This window comes from Hippoglossus hippoglossus, chromosome 12 (assembly GCF_009819705.1).
Source record: "Hippoglossus hippoglossus isolate fHipHip1 chromosome 12, fHipHip1.pri, whole genome shotgun sequence".
Taxonomy (NCBI): Eukaryota; Metazoa; Chordata; class Actinopteri; order Pleuronectiformes; family Pleuronectidae; genus Hippoglossus; species Hippoglossus hippoglossus.
This window is the reverse complement of record NC_047162.1, coordinates 2,571,943-2,596,355: the sequence shown is the minus strand read 5'-3', so window position 1 is coordinate 2,596,355 and position 24,413 is coordinate 2,571,943. Positions and strand designations below refer to the sequence as shown.

The window sequence follows — 24,413 nt, the reverse complement described above, 5'->3', positions numbered from 1 at the left end:
ATACAAAAAAAACTAAAAATAATATATATATCGTTGTCTGTATGTGCATGTGTGTAGGCATAAAGCTGTTTTAGATTAATGTTTATTATGTAGGCATACAGCTGATTTAACCTAATAAATGTTTATACTGAAAAAATATATATCTGTACGTACGTGCATGCATACGTCTGGAACGGTGGGGGTCCGGCTCTGGATGGATGGATTCCTTTAACTGACAGAAATTGGGCTCGTCAAAAGAATTTAGTGAACACTAATAGGCATAGTTTTTATTTACTCATTTGTTTGTTTGTTTGTGTGGTTTAAATAACCCTGATTCCTACTCCTGTGACAGCTGCAGTACCGACTCAGTGCCTGTAGGGGGCAGCGACACACTTGGGGTTAACCACCGCTCCTTTGTTTTGTGTGCGAAGAAGAGTGACGTGCTAGAAACAGCTGGGAGCAGGATGACTTGAGCGACTCTCGGTTTTAGCTACAAAACACTCGTGTATTTTGTGTTCTTGGTCTGCGAAGACAACGCAGGATGACGAACACACCGTATTAACTACAGTTAATGCGCCTCGGCTGGTTAAACGCAGACGCAAGTTAAGTTAGCGTGTTAGCTGGAGATTTAGCAGGCTAGCTTAGCTGGCTGTCACCGGGTTGTTTAGTTCTCTGTTGAAGTGGCTGTTTCTGTCTTGACACATGAGTGTGTCGCTGGTTGTTATCCGCCTGGAACTAGCTGACCAGTCTCCGTCTCCCCTGGGTTTCCAGTACTCAGCTGGTGAGTCACTTCAAAGTCCCTGACACTTTATTGTGACGTCAGTCCGGTAGCTAACAGCAGTGTTAGCCAATCCAGTATCTAACTAATATAACTAGCCCTGCAATAAAACACTGACGTAAACAATGTCTCACTCCGGTGCTGGGACACTGTCGTCCCGTTCGTCGGAGCTCGGAGAAACAAGTGACCTGTCTCACGTTCGTTTCTGTCTTGTTCTGCAGATGACGACATGTCTGAGGAGGAGCGGCAGGACAAAGCTCTGGCTTTAGCCAAACACGCTCTGAGTGGAAAGACTGAGCTGGAGAGATCAGCTGTTCTGCACCAACACATTGGCAGCCGAGCCATGGGGGACATGGTGATAGAAACCTTTGAGCCCAGCCCAGGTAAGACATACAACAATCAGAGCAACATTATACAAGAGGTGTGTGTGCACAGTACAAGTACAAGAAGTACAACGTACACAGGAATAGTTTAAGGAGCTCGGACATCCAGAGGAAGCAAGGACTGAATCCCCCCCCCCCCCTCCTTGCTTCCGAAGGAATCAAATAAGGTGGTTCCAGTGTTTAATGAGATCTTTAGTGGTTTTCCAGTCCTGTCCAACTGGAATGGGACTCTGGGATAGACCCTGAATCCTCTGTAGAGACAATCTGTCTTTGGAACGTGGTAGGATCCCCAGGTGCAGCTGACAATCTTTGCTGAGGACTTGCACAGTTTGACTTTCCTTTTTAACCAGTTGCCACTATGATCTGACTCCAGATAAGAAAATCGAAGAGTTACCAGGAACAGGGCACAGTTTTTTACAATCATAACAACTCATGTTGTTGTATAGAAATCCTTATATGGAATATGATTAAGTAGCAAATTTGTTTGATGTTTGTTTGTTTAGGTTATAAGTATATAGAATGAGTCATTGCCATAACTAAAGGATTGTCATATAACCGAGGTGAGATGAAGAGCTGTATGAGCATGTATGCAGAGCTGAGTGGGGTGAGTAAGGTATGGCCTGACGAGTTGGGCAAATCGGCCGGACAGATGAAACATGGAAAGAGAAAGAAAGCTAGTTATCAAACATGACACCCATGTTTCTTGCAGCCTTTTAAGAGGATGACGATTTTGTCGGTATGCTGCAGAGATTGGATGGCCAGGATGACTAAGAGTTCAGTCTTAGTGAGGTTTAGTTCAGAAGGGGCGTTCCCTTTTTATTAGCTTGTCTTCTGTCTCTTCATGTGATTGCAATGTGTGACGTTGAGATCAGGGCTCTGTGGGGTCCAGAGCATCTGCTGCAGGACTCCTGCTTCTTCTTGTCTCTGACTCTTCTTTGTGACACTGGTTGTTTCTTTAGGCCCTCGTTATGATACAAAATGTTTGTGGGATGGATCAAATTCCCCCCTGTTGGGAATATGTGATGGAGAGGAATGTAAACATCTAAACTTCTTAAAATTTTTGGACAGTACTGTACTTGAGACCAAATATACAACAGTAACATTTATTCTGTCAGAATCAATAAATTTGGAGCCAAGAGCCACAGTCAAGTAGAGAAGTCAGAAAGTATTGTGACATTTTGGTATTTCCATTTCTACAAAAACTAAATATATTACCAACCAATTCCCCCTCTAGATAAAGGAGGAGGTGAAGACCCTGGTGGTTCAGCCGAGCAGAGCAGTGAACTTCAGGCAGCAAACACTGAGGACACAGAGGGTTTACAGGAAAGCAGTGCAATGGCAGTCACTGCTCCAGACTCGCCCTCCAAGCAGCTGCCCGACCAGATCTCTTTCTTCAGTGGAAACCCCTCTGTGGAGATCGTCTATGGTATTATGCACCTCTACAAGACCAAGTGAGTCACACCTGACCTTTGTGTTCATTTCTTCTGAAGTTATGTGCGGTTTTGAGCTGGAATGTGTATTATTTTGACTTGTTGCAGCAAAATGACTTCACTGACTGAAGATGTAAGACGTAGTGCCATGGTGTGTATCCTGACTGTCCCAGCAACCATGACCAGCCATGACCTCATGAAGCTCATGGCCCCATTTAATGATGTAATGGAGCATATGAAGATCATACGGGACTCCACTCCAAACCAGTACATGGTTCTGATAAAGTTTTGTAGACAGGTAAAATCTCAGCATTACTCAGCAGTATCGGGTGTTTGTCTCAGAAAATGTTTCTTTTAAAAAATTGACAGGAAACAAACTTACAACTCCCACCCACACACACAATGCAACCTCACTCAGCAACGACTTTAACCAGAACATTTAGAGAGAAAGAGAAAGATGCTCTTCTCAGCATGAGGCACCAAGATTTGGGCCCAAGTCCACTTCCTACAGTGGTGTGTAGATGGCCTAGGTCGACGGAGTTGAGTGAGTTGTGTTTGATGGAGATAAATCACCTTTGGTAGTCGTCTACGTGAGATGAATAAAATCTGGGAATTTCCTTTTGAACAAAATGTCAGATTTATAGGAAACTAATTCAATGTGATCTCGGTAGGATGAAAATATTCCATCACTGTAGGGGTCATTTATAGTACGTTTACCCTTTTGGCCTACTGACCAAAAGTTGCATCTGTTAAACCTTTTTTAAACCACTGGGATTGACTCCTTTCCCAATGCCAGTAGAAGAGTTTGCCTTTTTCTTACCAACTAACTACATGTTCAACGTCCCAATGAATTCTAACCGGATATTGAAAGATTGCAGGACTCGTACTAGTATTTATACTGATATTAGTAGAGAGTGGCATAATTGTTGCACATAAACCAAAACAAAGATTGAGCTTTTGTTTCAAGTATCTAGCTGATTTGAATGCATATCAGTGAATAGATGGTCTTTGATTTGATGTTCTGCTCTGGGTTTTCAGGCTCAGAGTATCAGTCATATCTGCAGTGCAGTGGTTCTGGTTGTGTTCTGGAGATAAGTTCAGGCATCCAGGACTTCTCAGTTAATTCAACATGACACATTTCCTCAGAAAAATGAAAACAAAAGACAAGCAAGTGGTTAGATTAGAATAAGCCTATGCTTCTATTGCCCAGTAGTTATAATATGATGTATCTTTGCACCATTCTCTCCTAAAGCTGCTTTTTTTTCTTCACTGTTTGTTTAGGCAGCTGCAGACAGTTTTTTCACAGCGTGTAACGGCCGCCAGTTCAACTCCATAGAGGAAGCAGTGTGCCAACTGGTCTATGTGGAGCGGGCAGAAGTTGTAAAGTCTGAAGAGGTAAATGACTAATCGCCTTAAGGACATATTCTAAGCTCATGGTATGGAAGGAGGTACAGGTTTCCCCTGTGTATCTGTTAAAAACAATAATTTGTCCCTTGATCAGTTAAATTTATTAATGAACAACCGATGAAGGACGAACCAAAGGGAACCCGACAATCAAACAAATGCGGGATGTTTATGTTGTGTGCTTGATTGTAGATATGCAAGTATAATTTATATTGTTTTTTTAGTTGGGATTTTAAATGTTTTTGAATTTTAATTTTTGTGGCGCTACAAAATATTGTTTGTGATTGTAGGGCTGTGACAATTCTCAAACCGAGAAAGTGCAGCCTGTAAAGTTCTCTCCGAGACTCACTGGCTGCGGTTGTGTCACAGAACAGCTGTGTGTCGCTGTGGTCATGTGGTTCGTCATTTATGAAACCTTGTCACGCAAGAACGTCTATTTGTATTTTTACAGTATTTGACTTGGAGCTGGAAAAAAAAGCAGAAGACAAACATTGAAAGTTTAATGTCACTTATTTTGGTCAATTGTAAACATTAACAAGTATAATGAAATAGAATATTATATGTATGTTTATTAAGAAAATTAAAGGGATAGTCAACTACTAATAAATAACGTGCCCTTATTAAATATCGTTTTTTATTTTATTTTAAGAGGTAACTAAGAATCTCACCTCACTCTTGTTCAGGATGAAGAGGTTTATTTTTTTTAATTTAATAGGAGCAAGTTATCAGTGCAATAACGAAAAAGTAGCTGACTTTCACTTCAACTTTCCTCATCATTTCTACAGTAAAATCACTTGAAACTTGACATATAGACAGTGGGGGTCACGATGAACAAGAGTGTTTAGTTTAAAAAGGCATAGAGATAATGATGTTTGATCTACTGAGGGGTTCACATGGCTTTCATAGTGCTGCCATACAAGCCAGTAGCCAGTCAGATTTACCTTTAGCCTCAGTGTACCCTCAAGTTCGGCCTGTATCATTGATTACAAGGCCCAAACACTTGATGGCGCTATTTCCCTAAAATCCGCTGGTGGCCACTAACACCTGCCAACATCTACTGGTAGTTGGTAACCTAAATTGTGCAAAAGACCCTCAAATGTACAAGGGATATTCAACATCTCATCCTATATTCTCAATTTTGCCTTTTTACATGACCATAAATGTGTGAGTGATTGATCGGAAAATGCACTGGTATTTATTTGAGTAACTAGGAGTGCAATGAAATACAGAAGTCGTACTAGAAACCTCACAAAGGCTTTGGTTATGTAAAAACACACACACACACGCAATAAAACTTACGGGTGTAAGACAGGAACATAAGTGGTCTTTTATCGGCATCATTGCAGAACTTGCTCAGGAATTGTCATATGATGACGTCATTAACAAGGAAGCCAGGAAATGCAGACGTGTGTGACTTTTTTTGTTTACTTAATTCATTTATGTGAGGTCAAGTCCAACATGTTCTTTAGAGTTCTTCTCTTTACTGTTCCAAGTGTTGGGGATTTAATAAAACCCAGAAATTTCCCATCTGTTTTTCTTATCTGAATTTGCTCAGGACTGAAAACTATTCAGACTTTTGACTCCACCCAGCATATGTTTTTTACATTCTCTCATATCCTCTCTCTCTCTCTCTCTCTCTCTCTCTCTCTCTCTCTCTCTCTCTCTCTCTCTCTCTTTCCCTCCCCCTCCCCCTCCCTCCCTCTCCTCAGGGAGCCAGTCTGCCGGTGATGGAGCTCACCGAGGTGCCAAAGTGCACTGTGTGCCTGGAAAGAATGGACGAGTCGGTTAACGGCATCCTCACCACTCTCTGCAATCACAGCTTTCACAGCCAGTGTCTCCAGCGGTGGGAAGATGCCTCGTGAGTTACACAAACACATACTCTGCCCTGTGTTTCCCACATAGTGTTAAATGTTGTCATGTTATTCAGGCCACTCCCAGTCACTTGATGTACTTGATAGTTGCTCTCTGGAATCACTATTGGCAGAAATATGTGGACAACACTAGTTGAGAGCTTATTTCTGACCTTATTTGATCAAGATATGTGACTAAAAATCTGCAGTGCCAGTTTCTATCATTACCTCTATCAGTGGCACTATGTCCATGCTAGTGACTGTTATTGTTGTTCAGTTTAAATACAGAACTGATCAACCACCTTGTTAATAAAGGAACCATACTCCCATGTTGTCTCCTCTTACTCTCAGCCCACTGGTTATTTCTCCAGGCTTCATGTCATGTGTTGCTTGTTTTGTCCTCTTCATAACACATGTCTGTTTCACAAAGGCCCTCTGCACATGTGTGTGACAATAGATGAATGTGTGCTCTGTTTTCAGGTGTCCTGTATGTAGGTACTGTCAAACACCAGAACCAGTTGAAGAGAACAAATGCTTTGAGTGCGGCGTGCAGGAGGTAACTGATGCGGTCTGTTTGGTGTATCTCCTATAAAGCCGTTTTAACTTGGCAGTCTTTAAATCACTTAGATTTTCCGTTTTACCTTTCTTCATCCCACTTGACTCTTTTTTTCGACAGAACCTGTGGATTTGTTTGATCTGCGGGCACATCGGTTGTGGTCGCTACGTCAGCCGGCATGCGTACAAGCACTTTGAGGAAACGCAGCATACGTACGCTATGCAGCTCACCAACCACCGTGTCTGGGACTACGCAGGAGGTGCTCAATATTTATGTATTGTATGTTTGTTGCTTGTTTAGGATGGTGATTGTTATTTTATGATGCAACCTGTGTTTTTTTTTTTTTTCTTTGGTGTTGCTCTTATCACTCCTGGTTTTTCTCTGGTAAATAGTATAATAGCTTTTTTAACCAATTTTGGCCACTAGAGGACAGAAAGATACCAAAATATGCTGTTAACTATAACCATCAACAGTTATTATGACTAAAATATTAGCAAAGAGATGCCTATTAATACATCAAGCAGTCACATGGAAATATTAGCACTCAATTAGGATGAGTCACTGGCAAAACAAATTAAATAGCTCTTCTGGAGCTTCGGTCGTAACAAATCATTTTGATCAACAAATGTAATGACCAGGTTGGCATAGATGTAGTTCAAGATATTATTTTCATATTAACATTTGAAGGACCTGTTGTTCATGGTGTGTTACAAATAGTAAGTATATACAAGTTTTGGATGCATTGTAGGGTTTAGACACCCTCATTAGGCAGCGTAAGGAACCTTATTTTCATTACCGAGTCTTTGTTTTGGTTTATCTACAAAATGTTAGAAAATAGTGAAAAATAGTTGCCCTGATTATCGTTCTTGTTTGTCTTGTCCATCTGAGAGTCCAAAACATAAAGATGTGCAATATTTTACAATGATCTAAAACGGAGAAAAAGCATTAACCAGCAAATGTTGGTAAATGGCTAAAACAATCAACAGATTATTAGATTATTTGATTGATTCATCAACTGGATCCACTGGACCAACTTTGAGACTATAAGGATTTTCTTATGACGAGCTGATGTTGATCCATGTTATTTTAGATAACTACGTGCACCGGCTGGTGGCCAGTAAGACTGATGGGAAGATGGTACAGTACGAGTGTGAGGGAGACACATGTCAAGCTGAGAAAATCGATGCACTTCAACTTGAGGTAAGCTTTTCCCCTTTTTTGTTTTTTTGCGAAATCAACTCCGACCTGTTCTGATGAGTGTTCTGTGTGTACAGTACTCGTACCTGCTGACGAGTCAACTGGAGTCTCAGAGGATTTACTGGGAGAATAAGATCGTTCATCTGGAGAAGGAGACAGCCGAGGAGGTACTTATTCTCAATACGAGCATTTGTATAGGTTCACACAAATATGTTTACTAGCTGATTTCTTCCATCAGATACGTCTTTTCTGGTCATTCTGTGCACACACATCACATCTAACACCTGTGTTTATGTTTGCCCCTCAGATAAACAACATGAAGGCTAAATTTAAGGAAACCTTGGAGCGATGTGATAACTTGGAGCGTCGATTAGGAGAAATAACCAAAGACAAGCAGGGCATGGAGAAAAAGTAGGTGTTGACTCCAATTGCTTTACATTTTGGTTTGTGTGTCTGTGTTTCTGTCAGTTTCTAGACTTCTTGGGTTCTAGGTTTTCCTGTTATATTCTTCTTTTTATTATTCTTATTTCGTCCAAATGTATCACTCTTAGCCCTCAACCCCAGGCAGTACTCACCATAACTAATGTTTGTGAACAATCGCTCTGTTCCAGTAAGTGGTGCAAGTGAGCCAACAGGCACAATACCAGGGCATTTACACCAGAGTGAGAAGGTCTTGTTTCTGTAGAGAATGTGACAACTTACAGGTCTGTCATTTGCATGTTAAGGTACACTCAGTTAAACAGTCGAGTGGTGAAGCTGAGCCACGACCTGAAGGAGGAGCAGGAGATGAACCACTGTCTGAGATCCAATCAGATGCAGCTGCAGTCCCAGCTGGCAGACGAGGAGCGCAAAGGAAAAGAGAGTGGTGAGTAGGGAGGAGACCACACATGACATGACTCTGAATTCTTGGCAAAATCACCAAATATTCTAAATACATTTTTCAGTCTTCATCTCAACACAGTGGCCAAGCCCTTGCACAATACTCTGTGCACTGGATACAGTATCATTATGGAGGGGACATTGGTTTTCCTTTTTTATCACGACAGACTAAAAAAAACAGAACTCAACTTCCCATCAGAGACATTTGGTTCGAATTAAACTGAAGCTGTAAGAATGTGCCAACAGGAACATTGTAGGGTCTGTAGAAATTGTTTGGCAGCTGGCCAGAGTCAGCAACACGATGGGAAAGACAACAACCCTCTGAGTGACCACCACAGTGGACAGTGAAGTTTTCATGGTTACATGCTTTTAAATGGATTTCAACTGAATTTCATTAAATATCAAGATGTTATTGCATCTAAAACTAGATACATGGACACTAAGACTCTCATATAGTTTCACAGCTGGAGGCTTGTCACTAGTTGTACGGTGAGTTTTTCCCCCTCACAATTTTCATTCATTTCATAAATCACTTGAGCAGAGTTAAAAACAGTTTTATATTGCACTGTCATTAAGTTGATCATGGATTTAAAGGTTCAGTGCGTAGGATTTAGTGGAATCTTATGGTGAAGCTGCATATTTTCTACTGAATCCCCCTCCTCTCACCCTCCCTTTCTAAAGCAGTTCCCAGTCATGACCTCTGGAGATTACCTGCACAATTTAGTCCAGACTTTCTCTGGAGTTTGCCTTTGACACATGAACAATGAGATTCTCCGGTCAGACGTGTTCACGCAAACACTGAAATCTCTAGAGAGTTGCAACATCATTTTCATAAAGAAGAGTTTAAATCCACAACCTTCACTCAAGGGCAAAACTCAGTCTTAAAGTTAAAGTGGAACTCTGCCTGGGCCCTATGTTTATAGAGGTGGGTGTGTAAATGTATGATTCTTACAAAATCTTGTGGATTCGGTCCAGTAGATAGCCTCTGGTGACAGCCATGACACAACATGTAACTTGTAAATCGGCTAAACCGAAGTCTAAGCATTGGCAAGGATTTGTTTTATTGTGAAAGTGTATGACCCCTTCAGCAGATTTGCCTTGGAGATAATTCTACGTAACGGTTCGGGTCTGGTACGGAACTGTGGCTGCATGGGGGTGTGGGTTTGCACAAATGGTCCAAATGGCTGCTTGTTATTTGGAATATGGCAAATGAAAGGGAATATAAGCCCTCAACGGGCTGGGGAATTTTTGATCTAGGACTTGCAGTGCTTCCTTATTTATACAGTCATATCTGCAAATCGTAAACAAATGCTGTTGCACAGAACATGTGCCTGTTGCTGAGAACGGTGACATTCTGCAAGAGCATCTTGGGTAAAGGGAAGAGCTGCGTGAAGAATAGTAGTTTTATACCGTACTGTTGTACAGGTGGTATGGAGATGAAATGAAAAACACTTAAAGGATAAAACGGTTACACAACTGGTCTCACTCACTCCCCCACTTCTCTCCTCTGTACACTCCCTTATTCATTTTTGGTGTTTCTTTAGAAGATAAAAAGATAATGAGAGCAGACTGTGTTTCCTGCGTCTTACAGACACTTCTGCCAAAGATCACCACTTTGCCTGAGAGCAATGTCAGTTTAATAGGTTTAGTAGGTTTGAATGGAAGTATTCAGTCTGCGGTTTAGTCGCACCTGAATTTTTCCCACATCAGTTCGCTCTGAGGATCAGGACAGTATAAACAAACTTCCCTCAGTGCATGTGCACTCTGTTTATGTGCAAGATCCACACATCTCACTTGTTATGATTTTAAAAAGGTTTCTAAACTTTAATCTCTAGCTTTGGCAGAAATGTGACACACTGTAAGAACAAGCTTGAGGTGAAGCAGTTTAGAATGAACACACCTCTTCTGATCTGTCGTCAGTTGAGTCAAGTGATGATGTGTTACACTTTTTTTTTTAGAGGGTTTCAGGCTTCTGCAACATTGATGACAATATGTCAATGATGTTTCTATCACATTGATCTGTAAAGATTCAGAGACTCAGTCTCCAAAGCTGAGTGAGATTTCTGGTTTTGTGCAGCAGCAGACATGTGGAGCTCAGAAATGTCCCATTCTTAAGAAAGACTGAACAGTTCTAATCGTTGAGTTCAGACACTGATACAGTTAACCCTGTTAGCTTTCCTGGCACATGCACCTTCCACCTTTGTTTAGAGCCCATCAGATACCTGGATTCTGAGGCTGACACTGATATTTGAGATTCAACAAAATTGGAGAACAATATGCACTGGTTGACATTTGTTAAATAAAGCGGAAAAAACACATTATGGTACCTTTATTTTTCTTTAAGTTTGTATGTAGAAACATGACAGAATATTATGTATATCTGTACTGAGAGGGACATTTTACAGTTGACCACACCTGTAGCTATGCTCGCAGCCCTGGGCTAAGCTCTAACAGGTGACATGCAGGTATCACGTTTATCATGTTGACCTTAGTTTACTGTGGTAGTGAGTTTTGTTTCTTATCAGCTGACAAATATCTGTGGTAAGATTTATTTAGCTCATGATGATCAGCTGGACTGTCGTACATGACTCATATATTGGAGTATTTCTCTCTTCGCTCTTCAGCTGCATCACAGGACACTGTTTACACCGGATGCTTTTAGCGGTCTATCAGCAGGAGTGTGTCATTTTTCTTTATTTTATTTTTTTTTGCAACAGCTCGTTTGTGGGATAGATTATTCACATTTTCAGTTTCACATCTTTTCATTTAGGATTATGATAATGACTTTCATAGGTTTCCTCCCTTTTCCACAGCTTTACTTATGTGTGAATGTTGAACTCAGTCACTTGCACAGGCAGAAAGTTCACACCGCTGTGTGGAGGCACGACCTTGAGGCCAGCAGTGAGGGCTATACATATCTATATGCTGTACATATAGCATATCACACATCTGAGTGTGAAAGCAACTGTATACTGATTATGACCTGATATTTGTATAATATGAAAGGACACTGTGAATGTAGTTTCACAGACGTCTGAGGTGAGTTTGAATGTACAGGAAGTTGTCTGCTGAATCTGCAGCCATTTTATGGAGCTTTATAGGCTCAGCTCAATGTTTAGCCGCCTGCGATGCCACTGTACTGTTTTGGTTCACTCTCATAGAATCATTTTTACATAAAGAAGCCCCCGTCCCCCACCTGCTCCTTCAGAGGGGGGGCAGGAGCACTTACCATCATATTTAAGCTCTGTCAGACTGGTTTAAATGGTAAAAGTGATGTTTATAGATGTAAAAGAGAGAATACTTGACATAGATCCATCATTTGAGTTTTTTTTTCTAAATGTTTACGTTATTTAAGTTTTCTTTATCAAAATAAATGTAAAGGTTTGTTTTCTTGTGTTTTTCTACAGTAGATCATAAGGATGGGACAATATCAGAGCTGCAGGAGCAGCTGAGAGACGTGATGTTTTATCTGGAGACGCAGCAGCAGATTGAGCACCTGCCTCCAGAGGCTCGCAGTGAGATCCAGGAGGGACAGATCAACATCGGAGCCAGCCCGGCAGACAGCGCACTGGGCTCGGCAGGAGCAGGCCCCTCCTCTGGCAGAGGCAGGAGAGGCCGGGGCAGGAAGAGGAAGTAGGCAGTTATACAATCTACTGGAAACGAATCGCTGCCTCCAACCAGGGGTTGTCCATGGTTGTCCATTTATTAACCTGTGTCTACATCATTGTGGCTCCTCAGAAAGCACTAAGAGGAGAAATGAAGATGTGAGACACTCTACGAGTAAATCGTGATATTTACCTGCATAGTTATCCTCCTTAACTTAATGTAGCTTCTCTAAGAAGAAAAGTGGAAGATGTGAGTGGATTTCTCATTAAAGCCACAACGACCTTTGTGGTTTCCAAACATATTGATATGAATATCTTCTGTTTCCAAATCTTAAAAGATCTATTTTGGTCAAAGATTGTATTTATTTGATCAAAATAATGTTTGTTTGTGCTCAGTCTAAGACTCTGTGATTGTACTTGTTATCAAAGTCTGTGACATCTTTATTTTTCTTTAAAATGTAAAGATGCTGTTTCTTTTAAACTTTTTTTGTCAGTTCTTAAGTAAAATCCTGAAGTGTTTTCTTTTGAAAATAATTTGTCTATACTTTCTGAAACGAACCCTGAAAACTACTCAGCTTGATAAAGATGGTTAGAAGAGATGGAGGAGAAACGCTGTTGCTTTTACGTATTGTTATATTTCCCAGTGCAGTTTCCTGGTCCTGGAAAGTCCAGGGACAGGAGCCAGTGCACACTCAAACAGGAGAAGCAGGAAGTTCAGTGTATTTCCCTTTCACCATCTAGGTCAGTGAGCCGGGGACAAGGTTACTCTCTGAAAGACTGTGGAGTGTCTCTGCTGAATGCAAAGTAGATAGAATTACCTCAGGATCTTTAGGATATTGATGATCTCAATAACAAACAAAATACTAGTTATGGCAATTAAACTGCACAGGACATGCCTACTAACAACCACAGTTATAACCCACCCTGCTGCTGCAATTAGGTTTTGTGTGTCAGTTATCAATAATTCAATTTACTAAGTTCTGCATTTGCATATAAGTAAGTGGACACTGAGTGCACATTCATTTTATAATTATAATTAGAGTTTTGAGAATTATTAAAGTATTAACTTGAACAACAAATAAGTATTTCTGCTTGTACTTATCTTCAATACAATGCATTGATTATTTTCTGTTTCTCACCATTAGTCAGACACATAAGTCAGACGAACTGATCCCTCAGGCTCGAGGAGTTAACATCTTCAAGTTTTCTCTGCTCTTATGTGGATCAGGATTGGGAATAATCAGTAGATTAATCAATTATATAAATAACAGTTAGTTGCAGCCTTTTGGTTTGACAGTGAAATTAGCTCCACGTTGACAAGCTGCAACATTAAACTTGTCCTTACATACTAATGCATTAATGATAACTGATCAATAAAATCATTCTCTGAAAGGGGTATTTCTGTCTGCAGGACCCGTTTATACTTTCCTCCAACATGAGTAATATGCAGTATTATTGCTGTGTGACATTGCTACTTTGACATAAGTAAGGATAAGGATCCAAATACTGCTTCCATCATTATTTCCATCGCTGAAAGGTTGGGACCCTCTGGCCTAGGTCATGTGTGTGTGTGTGTGTGTGTGTGTGGACATCTGTCCTGTAAACAAAGCACTGACCACACAACATACATGTATTTTGCAAACATTGGAGTCATGAATGACCTTAAAGATGAAGGGGGAACAGAACAAGGTGTCTGTGTGTAGATGAAGTGATGAACTGGCTCTGTTCACTACTTTGTGCATCTCTTTCTTGCTCATTTAGTTCAGCATGTAACTGGCTGAATATTCTATAAGAGCTTTGGATGAATCTGAAAAAAATGCCTTTATTTAGAAATGTGGTATTGAAAGTAAGTTTTTACCAAACATCGCTGAGAAGGTGATTTACAGCAGGACAACAATTGTGCAAGAAAAGGAAATTTGAGTTTGGATTTTCAGAAATGTGCTTATTAGCTTTCTTGCTAAAAGGTGGATGAGATCAACACCACTCAATCTTGTTTCCAGGTTTTAAGATGAGCTGAGCTAATTAACATCTGGATGTAGCTTCATACAGTAAAGACATGAGAGTGGAGTCAAGTTTCCCACCTGAGTTTTAGCAAGGACGTGAATATTCAGCTAAGATGATCCCATATGCTGAAGTTTGATATATCTGAGAGCAGCTGACAAAATTCAATAAACAGTTCAACTGATGAGGGTAAAAGGTGCGAGCAGTGTGAAACGCACCTACAGCTCCTCCTGTGCATCATGCAGAACAAAACATGAATTCATCTGCAGCGTTCAAGGCAAATGGCAGCTTTGATCCGTACTGTTACTGGCGCCTGATTGATTTTACAGACTGTTGCAGCAAACATATGTTCAAAGGATGGTGTCATGTGTGACTAATCCCTTTTCCTCCAACTACAGCATTAACAGTTTACTTACAGCAGCTTGTTGAAAGTAAATTGTGTACAAGTGTGGGTGTAACAGCAGCTTCCTGTCCAGAGAAAAAAGAAAAACACTAAAAGATGACGAAAGCTGAGTGTCTTCAGAAAGTCTGATCACTTCCTTTTCACATGGTCGACTCAGTAATTCTCCCTCTCGAGCTCCGGAGCATTAGTCAATGTGATCACACGCTCAGGTTTTATGAATGGGATTAAGTTCTTAAATACTAAATATCAATGGCTGCGTAGATATCAGTTCAGCCTGGTGTGCTGCAGCACGTGCACTTTGACACAGACGAATAGTGCAATATGCAAACATCTCCCACACTGCTCTGTTTTCTATTCCTGTGCCAGCTGGAGCTTTTAAAATCTATCCACCCATGCAACTGTTGGGCTCCACCCATTTTTCTTTGTGGAATGATCGCTCTTTTTTTATATACAGTATATATATATATATATATATATAAATAAAATGCCAAAGCAACATATTTAAATAGTTTTGCCCAATCATTAGTTCAAAACCCCCAAATATTCAGTTTACTGTTATACAAGAGTAAAGCAGCAAATCCTCAACTTTGAGAAACTGGAACCAGCTAATTCTTACAGTATTCGACCAAAACAATGAACTGTTCATCAAAATAGTTGCTGATCATTTTGCTTTGTGGTTTATTTTTAAGTCGCACTACAAAAGTCTAGGTCACATTATTCCAAAACAGTGTGTCCTCTCCGTTCCATCACGTTTCAACCATAGACAAGAGATAAAGATGGACGCCATGATGGTTCCCCAAGAGTGAAGCCAAAGTGTCTAGATCTCCCCCTGTTGGCTGGCTGCAGTATCTGTCATAAACCCTGCCTCCTCCATGTTGGTGGACAGGACATGGGCCAAACTAAGAGCGCAAAGTAAACCTCAAATAAATTTGTTCATGTGTTTGTTTTTCTGATTGGTTTGGTTTTAATTATTTGATGCTATATAAACAGGGTAAAACATCGTGATTGACAGCTGAGAATGACTCACAAGTGGCCGTGTTCGTATCCAGCTTAGTTTGGCTTCATTTCTGGATAGTGGGAGGAAGAGGAGACCTGTCGTCCATATTTGTTGACAGTTTATGGTTTCAACTTTTAAATGACATCATTTTAGTGCATCTAAAATTGAATGAAAAAGAGTTGTTCAACATTTTGTCAAATCAACTTGTGTGCGTCGTTGCTCAGAGAAGATTGATACCACTAATCTAAACAGGAAGCTCTAGCCTGCTGCAGGCTTATATATAGATATGTTATTGCATAGCATTGCAAAATAACACTGAACATTGCTTAATTTACTTTTTACTTTTTTTTACTTTTACTTGAGAACATATTTTTAACATATTTGTGGGCTTCACTGTTTCCTTTTGCCCGACTTGTAGCCTCCAGCTCACAGACATGCGAGTTCTATTTCCTCTTCATTCTCAACGACAAACAGCGGTATTGTTTTTTTTCAAATTGGCAAGTACATTACCACTTTAAAAAGTCCTGTGATGGTTAATACGAGTTAATGATGAATGAAGTCTGCGGTTACATATTTTTTTGAAGATTATCTACAGTTAAACATGTTGAGAACAGAACTATAAAGACACTAGAGTTGACACACAATGCATCGTTGCATGTTGTGATATTTGTACAAATAATAGGAATGTGGTGTTTAATGCAGAATAATACATTTAATCAATAAATTAAGAGTAGAATTATTTAAAATCCAAGTATGTTTGAACATTGAACAAAGCCAGGGGTTTGAATTTAGATGTAGATTCCCTCTTGAACTGAATTCTAGTCATTTTTAAATTATATTTAATTGTTTTTAAATGAACCGAATGAATCCAGGGATGTGTGTCACACCCTTTTTTTTTTAAGGCAGCACAAACTGTGAAGAAGAATGAGAGAATAAAAGAGGAAGAAAGAGGAGGAGCCAGGGGATGGTAGAGAACAGGCTTCGGAGGTAGAGACAGATAGGACTCTTCCTGAGTTGAGCTGTTTGCTGTGTGGGGCTCTTCTCTGCTGTGTCCGCTGCCGAACCATGGACTAAACCTGCACAGGCACTCACTGCTGCTTTGAAAGATTTGAGCCACATTCCAAGGTAAGCAAACTGTTTCCTCTCGCAGGTTTTCACTGCACCTCTCCCTTTCCAGTGTCACATTCCCCCCCCCCCCCCCTCCTGGCTCTGCAGGCTGGGTGTTAGGCAGCAGATCAGTACCTGCGTCCGCTCTGTGTGAATCATCAATGGAACTCACAGAAAAAGAGACGCAGTTCCTTCAGAAAGATACAAGCCTCCGGCTTTTTGGGGGCATTTGTGTTTGTTTCCAGCATTTCAAGAGAGACAGGTTCAGCAAAGAGGCATTTTCACATGTTAAACATCAGAGTGCTGAAGTGCTCTGAAATGCCTGGTATGCAGCCTCCTTTCAGGCCTCTGCTCGTGGGAAAGACAGCAGAGAGAGCAGATAAAGTCCTGATACTGTCCCTCTGCCGTGTGCTGCTCTGAACTCTTTAAACCTGAAGGAGCTCGTACACACAAGTCTTGCAAAGTTCTTTAGAAATGACGCCGTATCTATGCCAAGATCATGCAGTCACACAATGCTTACACTGTACTCAGTTCCCATCGGGATCAGTGTTGTGCTTCCTCCCTGCTGTGACAGGAGCAGAAATACATTCACTAGAACTCATCTTTATTGTTAACATGTGTGCGTGTGTGTGTGTGTTTTACTGATCACCTTTGGGTGTAACTGAGAGTTCCTCCTTTTCTGTAAAGCCAAAAAACAGTCAAAGAAATCCACTGTGTGCTGTTACACCCAAGATAAGTGTTGTTCAACTCCGGAGATGACTGCACACAATAGGGACTCTTTCTGCACCCTGAACAATGTGAGTTATTTGAGAACATTATCTGAAGTGTGGCAAATTAACTTTAACCATCAATCAGTCAAACACACCTAAATGCTTTGGTCTGCAAAGCCCAGGCTATATTAAGTGTACGTTGCATGCAAAAGCTGTTACAATGCTCACCTCTGTGAAGTTGCACATGCACCGTAATTGTTTCTGGAGGGATCGCACTTCCCTTTTTCTGCAGATCAGTTTGTTTCCATGTCATTTGAATATCATGTGTGAAGGAAAGTGCAGCACTGGACCGTGTGGGAGTAAAGTCGCAGTAACTTCAGCTGACAAAGCCGAGGTAACAACAGAGACACTATTCAGAAGGAGTATGAGTTAAAGGTGTTGTGTGAGGATCTTAGCAGGGCTTTGTTTAAAAATTGGCTTTTGGCTGCAGGTATTTTAACAGCAGCCAGACGCCACCCTTCTCCTGCCATACGTGTTGTCAGCCCCCATCTCACAGACCTGGAGGGTATTGTATATGTAAACCAGCCTGGTGGGGGAGAGAATGAGAAAAACAAGTGGTTATACAGTGGAAAGGAAAGATAGTTAGAGCAGTAAAGCTGTTTCTGATTGGCTGCTTGTAATTTGTCATATTAAGATTTAAAGGAATAGTTCAGCATTTCAGGAATTATGCTAATTTACTTTTTTTGCAGAGAGCTACATGAGACGTTTGCTATCACTCTCATGTCTGTGTGCTAAATATGAAGCTGCGGACAGGAGCTGTTTGGTATGAGCTGTAAACAAATATGTCTACCAGCACCTTTACAGCTCCCTCATCAACATGTTAGAAACTATTTGTGTTGCTCTGCTCAAACAGAACATGCAAATTGTTTCAGTCTTCATGAGATTAAATATCTTTGCTCATGGCTGCAGCTGCATGTTCACTCTACTTGATGTTTATTTCCCAACATGCCACACTACTGCTTCAATCTGAAGTAAAACTGTTACAACTGTGGTTCTAGCACCAAAATCACTCAATCCTTCATTTCCCAAAAACCCAATGAATCTTCTTAATCTATCCAGTGCCACGAACATGTGGTTTTTATAAAGTTTTATTTAAAATAATCGCTCTGAACGATTGGGTAATAACAGTAAAAAGTAATTGGATCTACCATTAATAATGCTATTTTCTAGTACATACAGTGTATGTGGTGGGACAGGGTTCACACATAGTGACGAACCCACAGAGAACTATCTCACAGCTTAGAAGGGTTTTCCTCACTCTTGCTGAGGGTTAAAGGGATAGTTCACCCAAAAATGAAAATTCACTCATTATCTACTCACCACTATGTCGATGGAGGGGTGGGTGAAGTGTTTGAGTCCACAAAACACTTCTGGAGTTTCAGGGGTAAACAGTGTTGCAGCCAAATCCAATAAAATTTGAAGTAACTGGTGACCGATTCTTCAAACGTAAAAAAAGCCCCGACATTCAAATTTGACTCAAAACGGCGTCGTTTACTCCATGTTTTTAGCCTGAATGTCCTCTGATCACCTCCTCCTAGTTACTGCTGCAGTTCTCGCAAAAACACAAGAGAAATTGAATGTCGGGGCTCACAGACACTTGGATGACACCACAGGAGCAGTATGGAGGCATGTTGTGTTTTCTTTCTGTTGTTTTATAATGTCTGAAGACACAGTCACCATTTTTCTTCAATTGTATTGGATTTGGCTGCAACGCTGTTTACCCGTGAAACTCCTAAAGTGTTTTGTGGACTCAAACACTTTCACCCACCCCTCCATCAGCACAGTGGTGAGTAGTTATTTGTCGGTGAACTATCCCCTCAAGCTCTATGAGACAAACTGTGATTTGTGAATATGGGCTATACACATAAAATTTGATTGATTCTCCACAGCTCTGTGGAGCATTTTAGCCTCTTTCAGCTCATTGTTTTTGATTTACGATTCTGCAAAATCCCCTTGCATCGCCCATGTGTTTCAGACTCATCACGCAGCTGGTCTCCGACTGGACACTTCCTGTCCAGCACTTAACAGCTCACACAAAAAGTTAGCAACAAGCAGGCGAACAAAGTGGAGTATTAACCGCAAAAGAGCCAAATTATATTTATTGGGAGTTGGTGGCGACCAAAACAGAGAGGCAAGGGGTGAATGTGTCTGTTGGGGATGAGGATTTGTTTTCTAGTCTGTACTGCTGCCCCCAAGTGGCACAAAAAAAACATTGGGTTAAAAGGTGATGTTGCGCTCCACCTGACTAGTAAACTGACTTTTACATTTTAAATGAGTTGATTTCACCATCAATGAAATGGCATAAAAATTTGTACAACTCTGTTAAACCTGCAAGAAATATCAATGTCACTTAACAGCAGCAACAGAAAACACAGTTTCAGTTAATATTGTAAACCTGGGAGGAAAAAGTTGCCTGTTGACAAAACCAGCAGTTATGGAGCAACTTTAAAATATCTGGCTCCGCCGGCTCCGCACCTTCAAGTCACCAACTCTGACTGGAAGTGCGCACAAGGTCTTTTTGCTTTTTGGCGGCCAACTCTGCCTGTTGTGATGCTTCAAATTTGAAATGCAAGTATTAACCAAAGTTGCGTCCTGTACCTTTGACCTTTGATGATCTTTAACATACAAGTAGTCATGTGATCGATTGTAATAAAAATGTTCTTCTCTCTGTAGATGAGTGACCAAGAGAGCAGCACCTCGGCCTCTCAAACAGAGGGAGAATTTGAGGGAGAAATGGAGGGGGACGAAGAACTAGAGGAAGGACAGAGAGACTCGGCCCCCTGTCTGTCCTCCACCCTCCGCGCTGTCATACGCATTAAGCAGAAGTACCAGGCCTTGAAGAGGAGGCGTGAGGAGATGGCCCTGGGCCTGGGAGGAGCAGGGACCCTCACAGGAGCTCCAGGTCGAACCAGCCCCAAAATCTTCACCTTTGATGGAGTCACCCCTTCGTCCGCTGTTCCTCAGAAGAAGAAGAGGAGAAGGAGGAGGCGGGTGATGTTTCCTAACGGAACGAGGCAAAGAGCCCCCCCAAAGCAGGAGCGCAGCAGAGCCAAATACTGCCTTTACCTGCTGTTTGCCATCGTCTTTCTCCAGGTATGTAATCGGACATCTCTTCCCTTTGAGAGATTTAGGACGATGTTTTACAATCCTTGTTAGAAGGACAAAAATGACAAGGTAGTTACACTGTACAGTTTTTGGAGATTGGCCTCAAGAAATGAGACGACTGCGGTTTCCTTATCACATATGAAACCAATCCCTTCAACTTGACCTCGTCAGAGAAGCCGGGTTGAGCTAATCATTAGTATTTTAGAAGCTGAGTTTGCCAATTGGATGATTTGTAGTTGTATGGATTTTTTCTTTATAATTATATAATATTTCTATAGCGAAAATGTTGATATTCCCAATGGCCTCAGCTTTGCCCCCTGTCATTGTGCCTTTTGCATTTCCTGCATTATGTTAGTGAACTGTTGGCTTGTTAAAGGAAAAGCCTGTGTGGCTTCTAGACAGTAATTAACCTCATTGCATACCATGCATACCATCTGCACAACTCCCCTGTTGTTACCACGAGCTCCATTTCAGCAGAGTCAGAGCTGCAGGTGAGCCGCTGAGGGGCGGGTGGAGGCAGGCTGGAGGCATCTATGAGTATTTTGCATACTCATAGATGTGTGAATACTAAATGAGATGAAGACATTTTAAGGCCATGAAGGGATTTTTTTTATCAAAACACTGATTATGCAATTTTGAGGAACAGAGATGGGATCAATTCCAGGAGAGAGACTTTAAACCGCTGCACTATTCAGCAACATCTTCACTTATCGGATCACTCTATCTCCAGGTACACTGCAGGTGATGGGGGTGAGGAATTTTATCGCCGGCCCCTGTGTGATAGAAGCACACGGGCTGAACTGTTAGTCTACATGTTCAGTCCAGTCCCTCTGGTAGGACGCTGCTAGCCATTCCAAAGTCTAAGCTGAAAACCAAAGGAGCCTTTTTCCTTGAGGGCCCCTACACTTTGTGACAATCTGCCAGAAGATACAAGACTTTTAGAGTCAGTTACATGCAAACAAACATCTCTATGGAAAAGCTCTTATCATGTGATGTGTACTGCTTTTATTATCTGTTTCTTTACTATTATTCTTTTTTTCATTCTGATTATTTGTGAGTTTTATAATGTTTGTTGTAAAGCACTTTGTTGCTTGTATTGAAAAGTGCCGTACAAATAAAGTTATTATTATTATTAAGGCCTGAGGTGGATCCTGCACCATTACCCTGAGGCACAGTTCGGTTTAGTCCGGTTAATCTGGGGATGACTGTTGTTGACTCTTACTGTTGCGTGTATCATGCAGCTTAAGTTATTACTTTACAATTTCAAATGGAAGCTTTTTAAACCAGTCCAAGTGAAATTAATAATGATGGGTTTGCATCACCCCACTGAGGCATTTCATTGTATTTGTCAAGAAGTCCAACATGTCCTCTCTGCTGCTTGTTAGTATGTTTTATTTATTCATCTTATTTTATCTGGAAACAACGATCCGTCACACAAAACGCCAAAAATCCAATGAAGGAGCTTCTCAAACATAATTATTTGCTAGTTTCATAGTAAACATCTCCCGGCAATTTGTGTTAATTTAACAATTAATAATCAATCAGTTATTGTAGAAAATATTTGTCAGGTGTATTGACAATGAAAGTAATAGCTAGTTGCAGTGTTACAGTTCTCCTGTGAGGGAATAGTAAGACCTTGCCAGGTATTCTGTGTTTTAATGAGTCAACCAACAAGAAAGAACGGCTGCGATTTGATAAAATACAACTTTAAAATGAAAGGAGCTCAATATAAAATAAAACAATGTACATTTGAAAGATTTTGACACTAGACTACAACCACAAGATGCAGAGTGGTGGACAGAGATTCACATTTCTGACAAATTTGCGATTGATCCACTTGGGTAGGGAACTAGGGGCTTTATTTGCCCCTGGAGGTCTGGGTAGTTGCCCTCTTTACCAAGCTGGTAATTCAACCCCCATCTTATTCTGAATATTGTCTGTTTCCAGGTGTACAACGCCATAGAGAACCTAGATGACCACGTACTCAGATATGACCTGGAGGGGCTGGAGAAGACTCTGAGGAGAGAGGTGTTTGGGCAGCAGGGAGCAGTGGAAGAGATGCTGTCCCACCTGCAGGACTACCTGTCCACCTACGTCCACAACAAGCCCCTCGTGGTGTCCGTGCACGGCCCCAGCGGAGTGGGCAAGAGCCACATGGGACGCCTCCTGGCCGGACACTTCCGCTCAGTGGTGGGGGAGTCGCTGGTGCTGCAGTACTACGTCCTCCACCACTGCCCCCAGGAGGCCGACGCCCTGCAGTGCGCCCACAACCTCTCCACTCTCATCTCGCAGATGGTGGTACGTGCCGAGGAGGAGGAGAAGATCCCGCTCTTCATCTTCGACGAGGCCGAACACATGCACGAGGAGATCCTGGACGAGCTGTGGCAGCTTGTGACCTCCAAGAAGTCCAACGAATACTTGAACGCCATCTATCTGTTCCTAAGCAATCTGGGCCATGCACACATCACCAAACATATGCTACACAACTCCTCAAGTAGTTCTATGGCGTTGACAGCATCCCGTCGCCATAGTAACCTTGTAAAAGAGCTGACTCCAATATTACACAACACTCTGGAGAAGCTTCACCCGCTGTGGACAGAGGTGGACATCTTACCTCTGGGCCTTTTGGAGAAAAGTCATGTGATGGAGTGCTTCCTGGATGAAATGACTCGAGAGGGGTTCTACCCAGATCATACCAACATAGAACGCCTCGCAGGGGAGATTGAATATTACCCCTCTGTAGGGGGGCACGAATATTCCCAGATGGGCTGCAAGCAAGTGGTTGCTAAGGTCAACCTGCTGTGAAGTGCTCTGCAGGAAATGTTTGGATGCTTCACATGCTTTAAATTATGAAGAAACAGTTCGAGGGAAGTGAGTGAGGTTACGGAACTTGAATGACACAACTCAGAGTTTTTAAGAGCAGCGAAAAACCAGAGGTTCTGCTGTGGGAAGAAGAACGAAACCTGTGAAGAAGTTTGAAGAGGCCCAGTTCACAAGCAAAACATGTTTTCTCTCTCAGCTCCGGTCTTATCTTTTCATGCAGATGCTTGTGGCTTTATTTGCCGAGTATCTTTTGAGCTGTCTGCCTCCACCCAAATACAATGAAAGTAGATAAAATGTCATCTCATGGCAAAAATAATAATGTTATTTAACAATGTTGACAGTTAGGTCTATATCATCCAGTGCAAACTCTGCTGATTTCTGGTGATGACAGATGGATAACAGAAGTTTTGTCGCATCCTTCCTGTTCCCCTGAGGATGAATCCTGCTGAGTTATTTTATCCCCTGAATGTTCTTTGATGTTCCACCAGCGAGTCGAATGTATCACTTATCTTGTGAAATAAACTGCTCAGAAAAATTAAGGTCACACTTAAATCACACATCAGAGCTTGATTAAACAAATTATTTTCAAGTTGAAAATCATCACTGATGTACATTGTATAATTTGTTGAGAACAGCCTTCAGTGGATTCAAAACCTTCAGTGGATTCAAAACCACACCAAAAATCTAAGAATCTAAGAAACTATAATCACAGGCTGATCCAACTTGCGTGAATTTCATCACGACAACTCATAATGTGACTCAGTAGTGTGAATTCACTCCTGACAATGTCTGGGCATGCTCCTGATGGTGCCCTTGGGGATCTCCGCCCTCATGGAGTCTGTTTCTGACAGTTTGGTTTCTGTCAGAAACAAGCACACCAGTAGCCTGCTGGAGGTCATTTTGTAAAGCTCCTCCTGTTCCTCCTCGCTCAAAGGAGCAGATACCGGTGCTGCTCACATGTGGCTCTCTCTGAGGTTTCTACGTTCTTTTTTCCCTGTTAAAAGGGTTTTTAAGTAGTTTTTCCTTACTCTTGTTGAGGGTTAAGGGCAGAGGATGTCACACCATGTTAAAGCCCTATGAGACAAATTGTGATTTGTGAATATGGGCTATACAAATAAAATTTGATTTGATTTGATTTGCTGCTGG

The 24,413-nt window shown here is 41.4% G+C and overlaps 2 protein-coding genes across 3 annotated transcripts; both read left to right on the top strand.

Annotated features, from left to right (window-relative positions):
• The first annotated feature begins 391 nt into the window (after positions 1-391).
• On the top strand, positions 392-12,595 carry brap (BRCA1 associated protein). Its single transcript, XM_034603258.1, has 13 exons — positions 392-760; positions 979-1,140; positions 2,375-2,591; positions 2,679-2,868; positions 3,852-3,965; positions 5,684-5,832; positions 6,305-6,380; positions 6,501-6,639; positions 7,471-7,580; positions 7,655-7,744; positions 7,885-7,988; positions 8,303-8,442; positions 11,864-12,595. The coding sequence occupies exons 1-13, from the start codon at positions 682-684 to the stop codon at positions 12,091-12,093; spliced, it is 1,800 nt and encodes a 599-aa protein (XP_034459149.1). The 5' UTR covers positions 392-681; the 3' UTR covers positions 12,094-12,595.
• A 3,858-nt stretch (positions 12,596-16,453) lies between these two features.
• Positions 16,454-23,895, top strand: tor4aa (torsin family 4, member Aa). Of its 2 annotated transcripts, none has more exons than XM_034603259.1 (3): positions 16,454-16,587; positions 20,013-20,432; positions 22,392-23,895. In XM_034603259.1, exons 2-3 carry the CDS (start codon positions 20,013-20,015, stop codon positions 23,247-23,249), a joined length of 1,278 nt encoding a protein of 425 aa, XP_034459150.1. In that variant the 5' UTR covers positions 16,454-16,587; the 3' UTR covers positions 23,250-23,895. The 2 variants fall into 2 exon arrangements, with proteins under 2 accessions (XP_034459150.1, XP_034459151.1); XM_034603260.1 differs by lacking the exon at positions 16,454-16,587 and adding an exon at positions 17,767-17,844.
• The last annotated feature ends 518 nt before the right edge of the window (positions 23,896-24,413 follow it).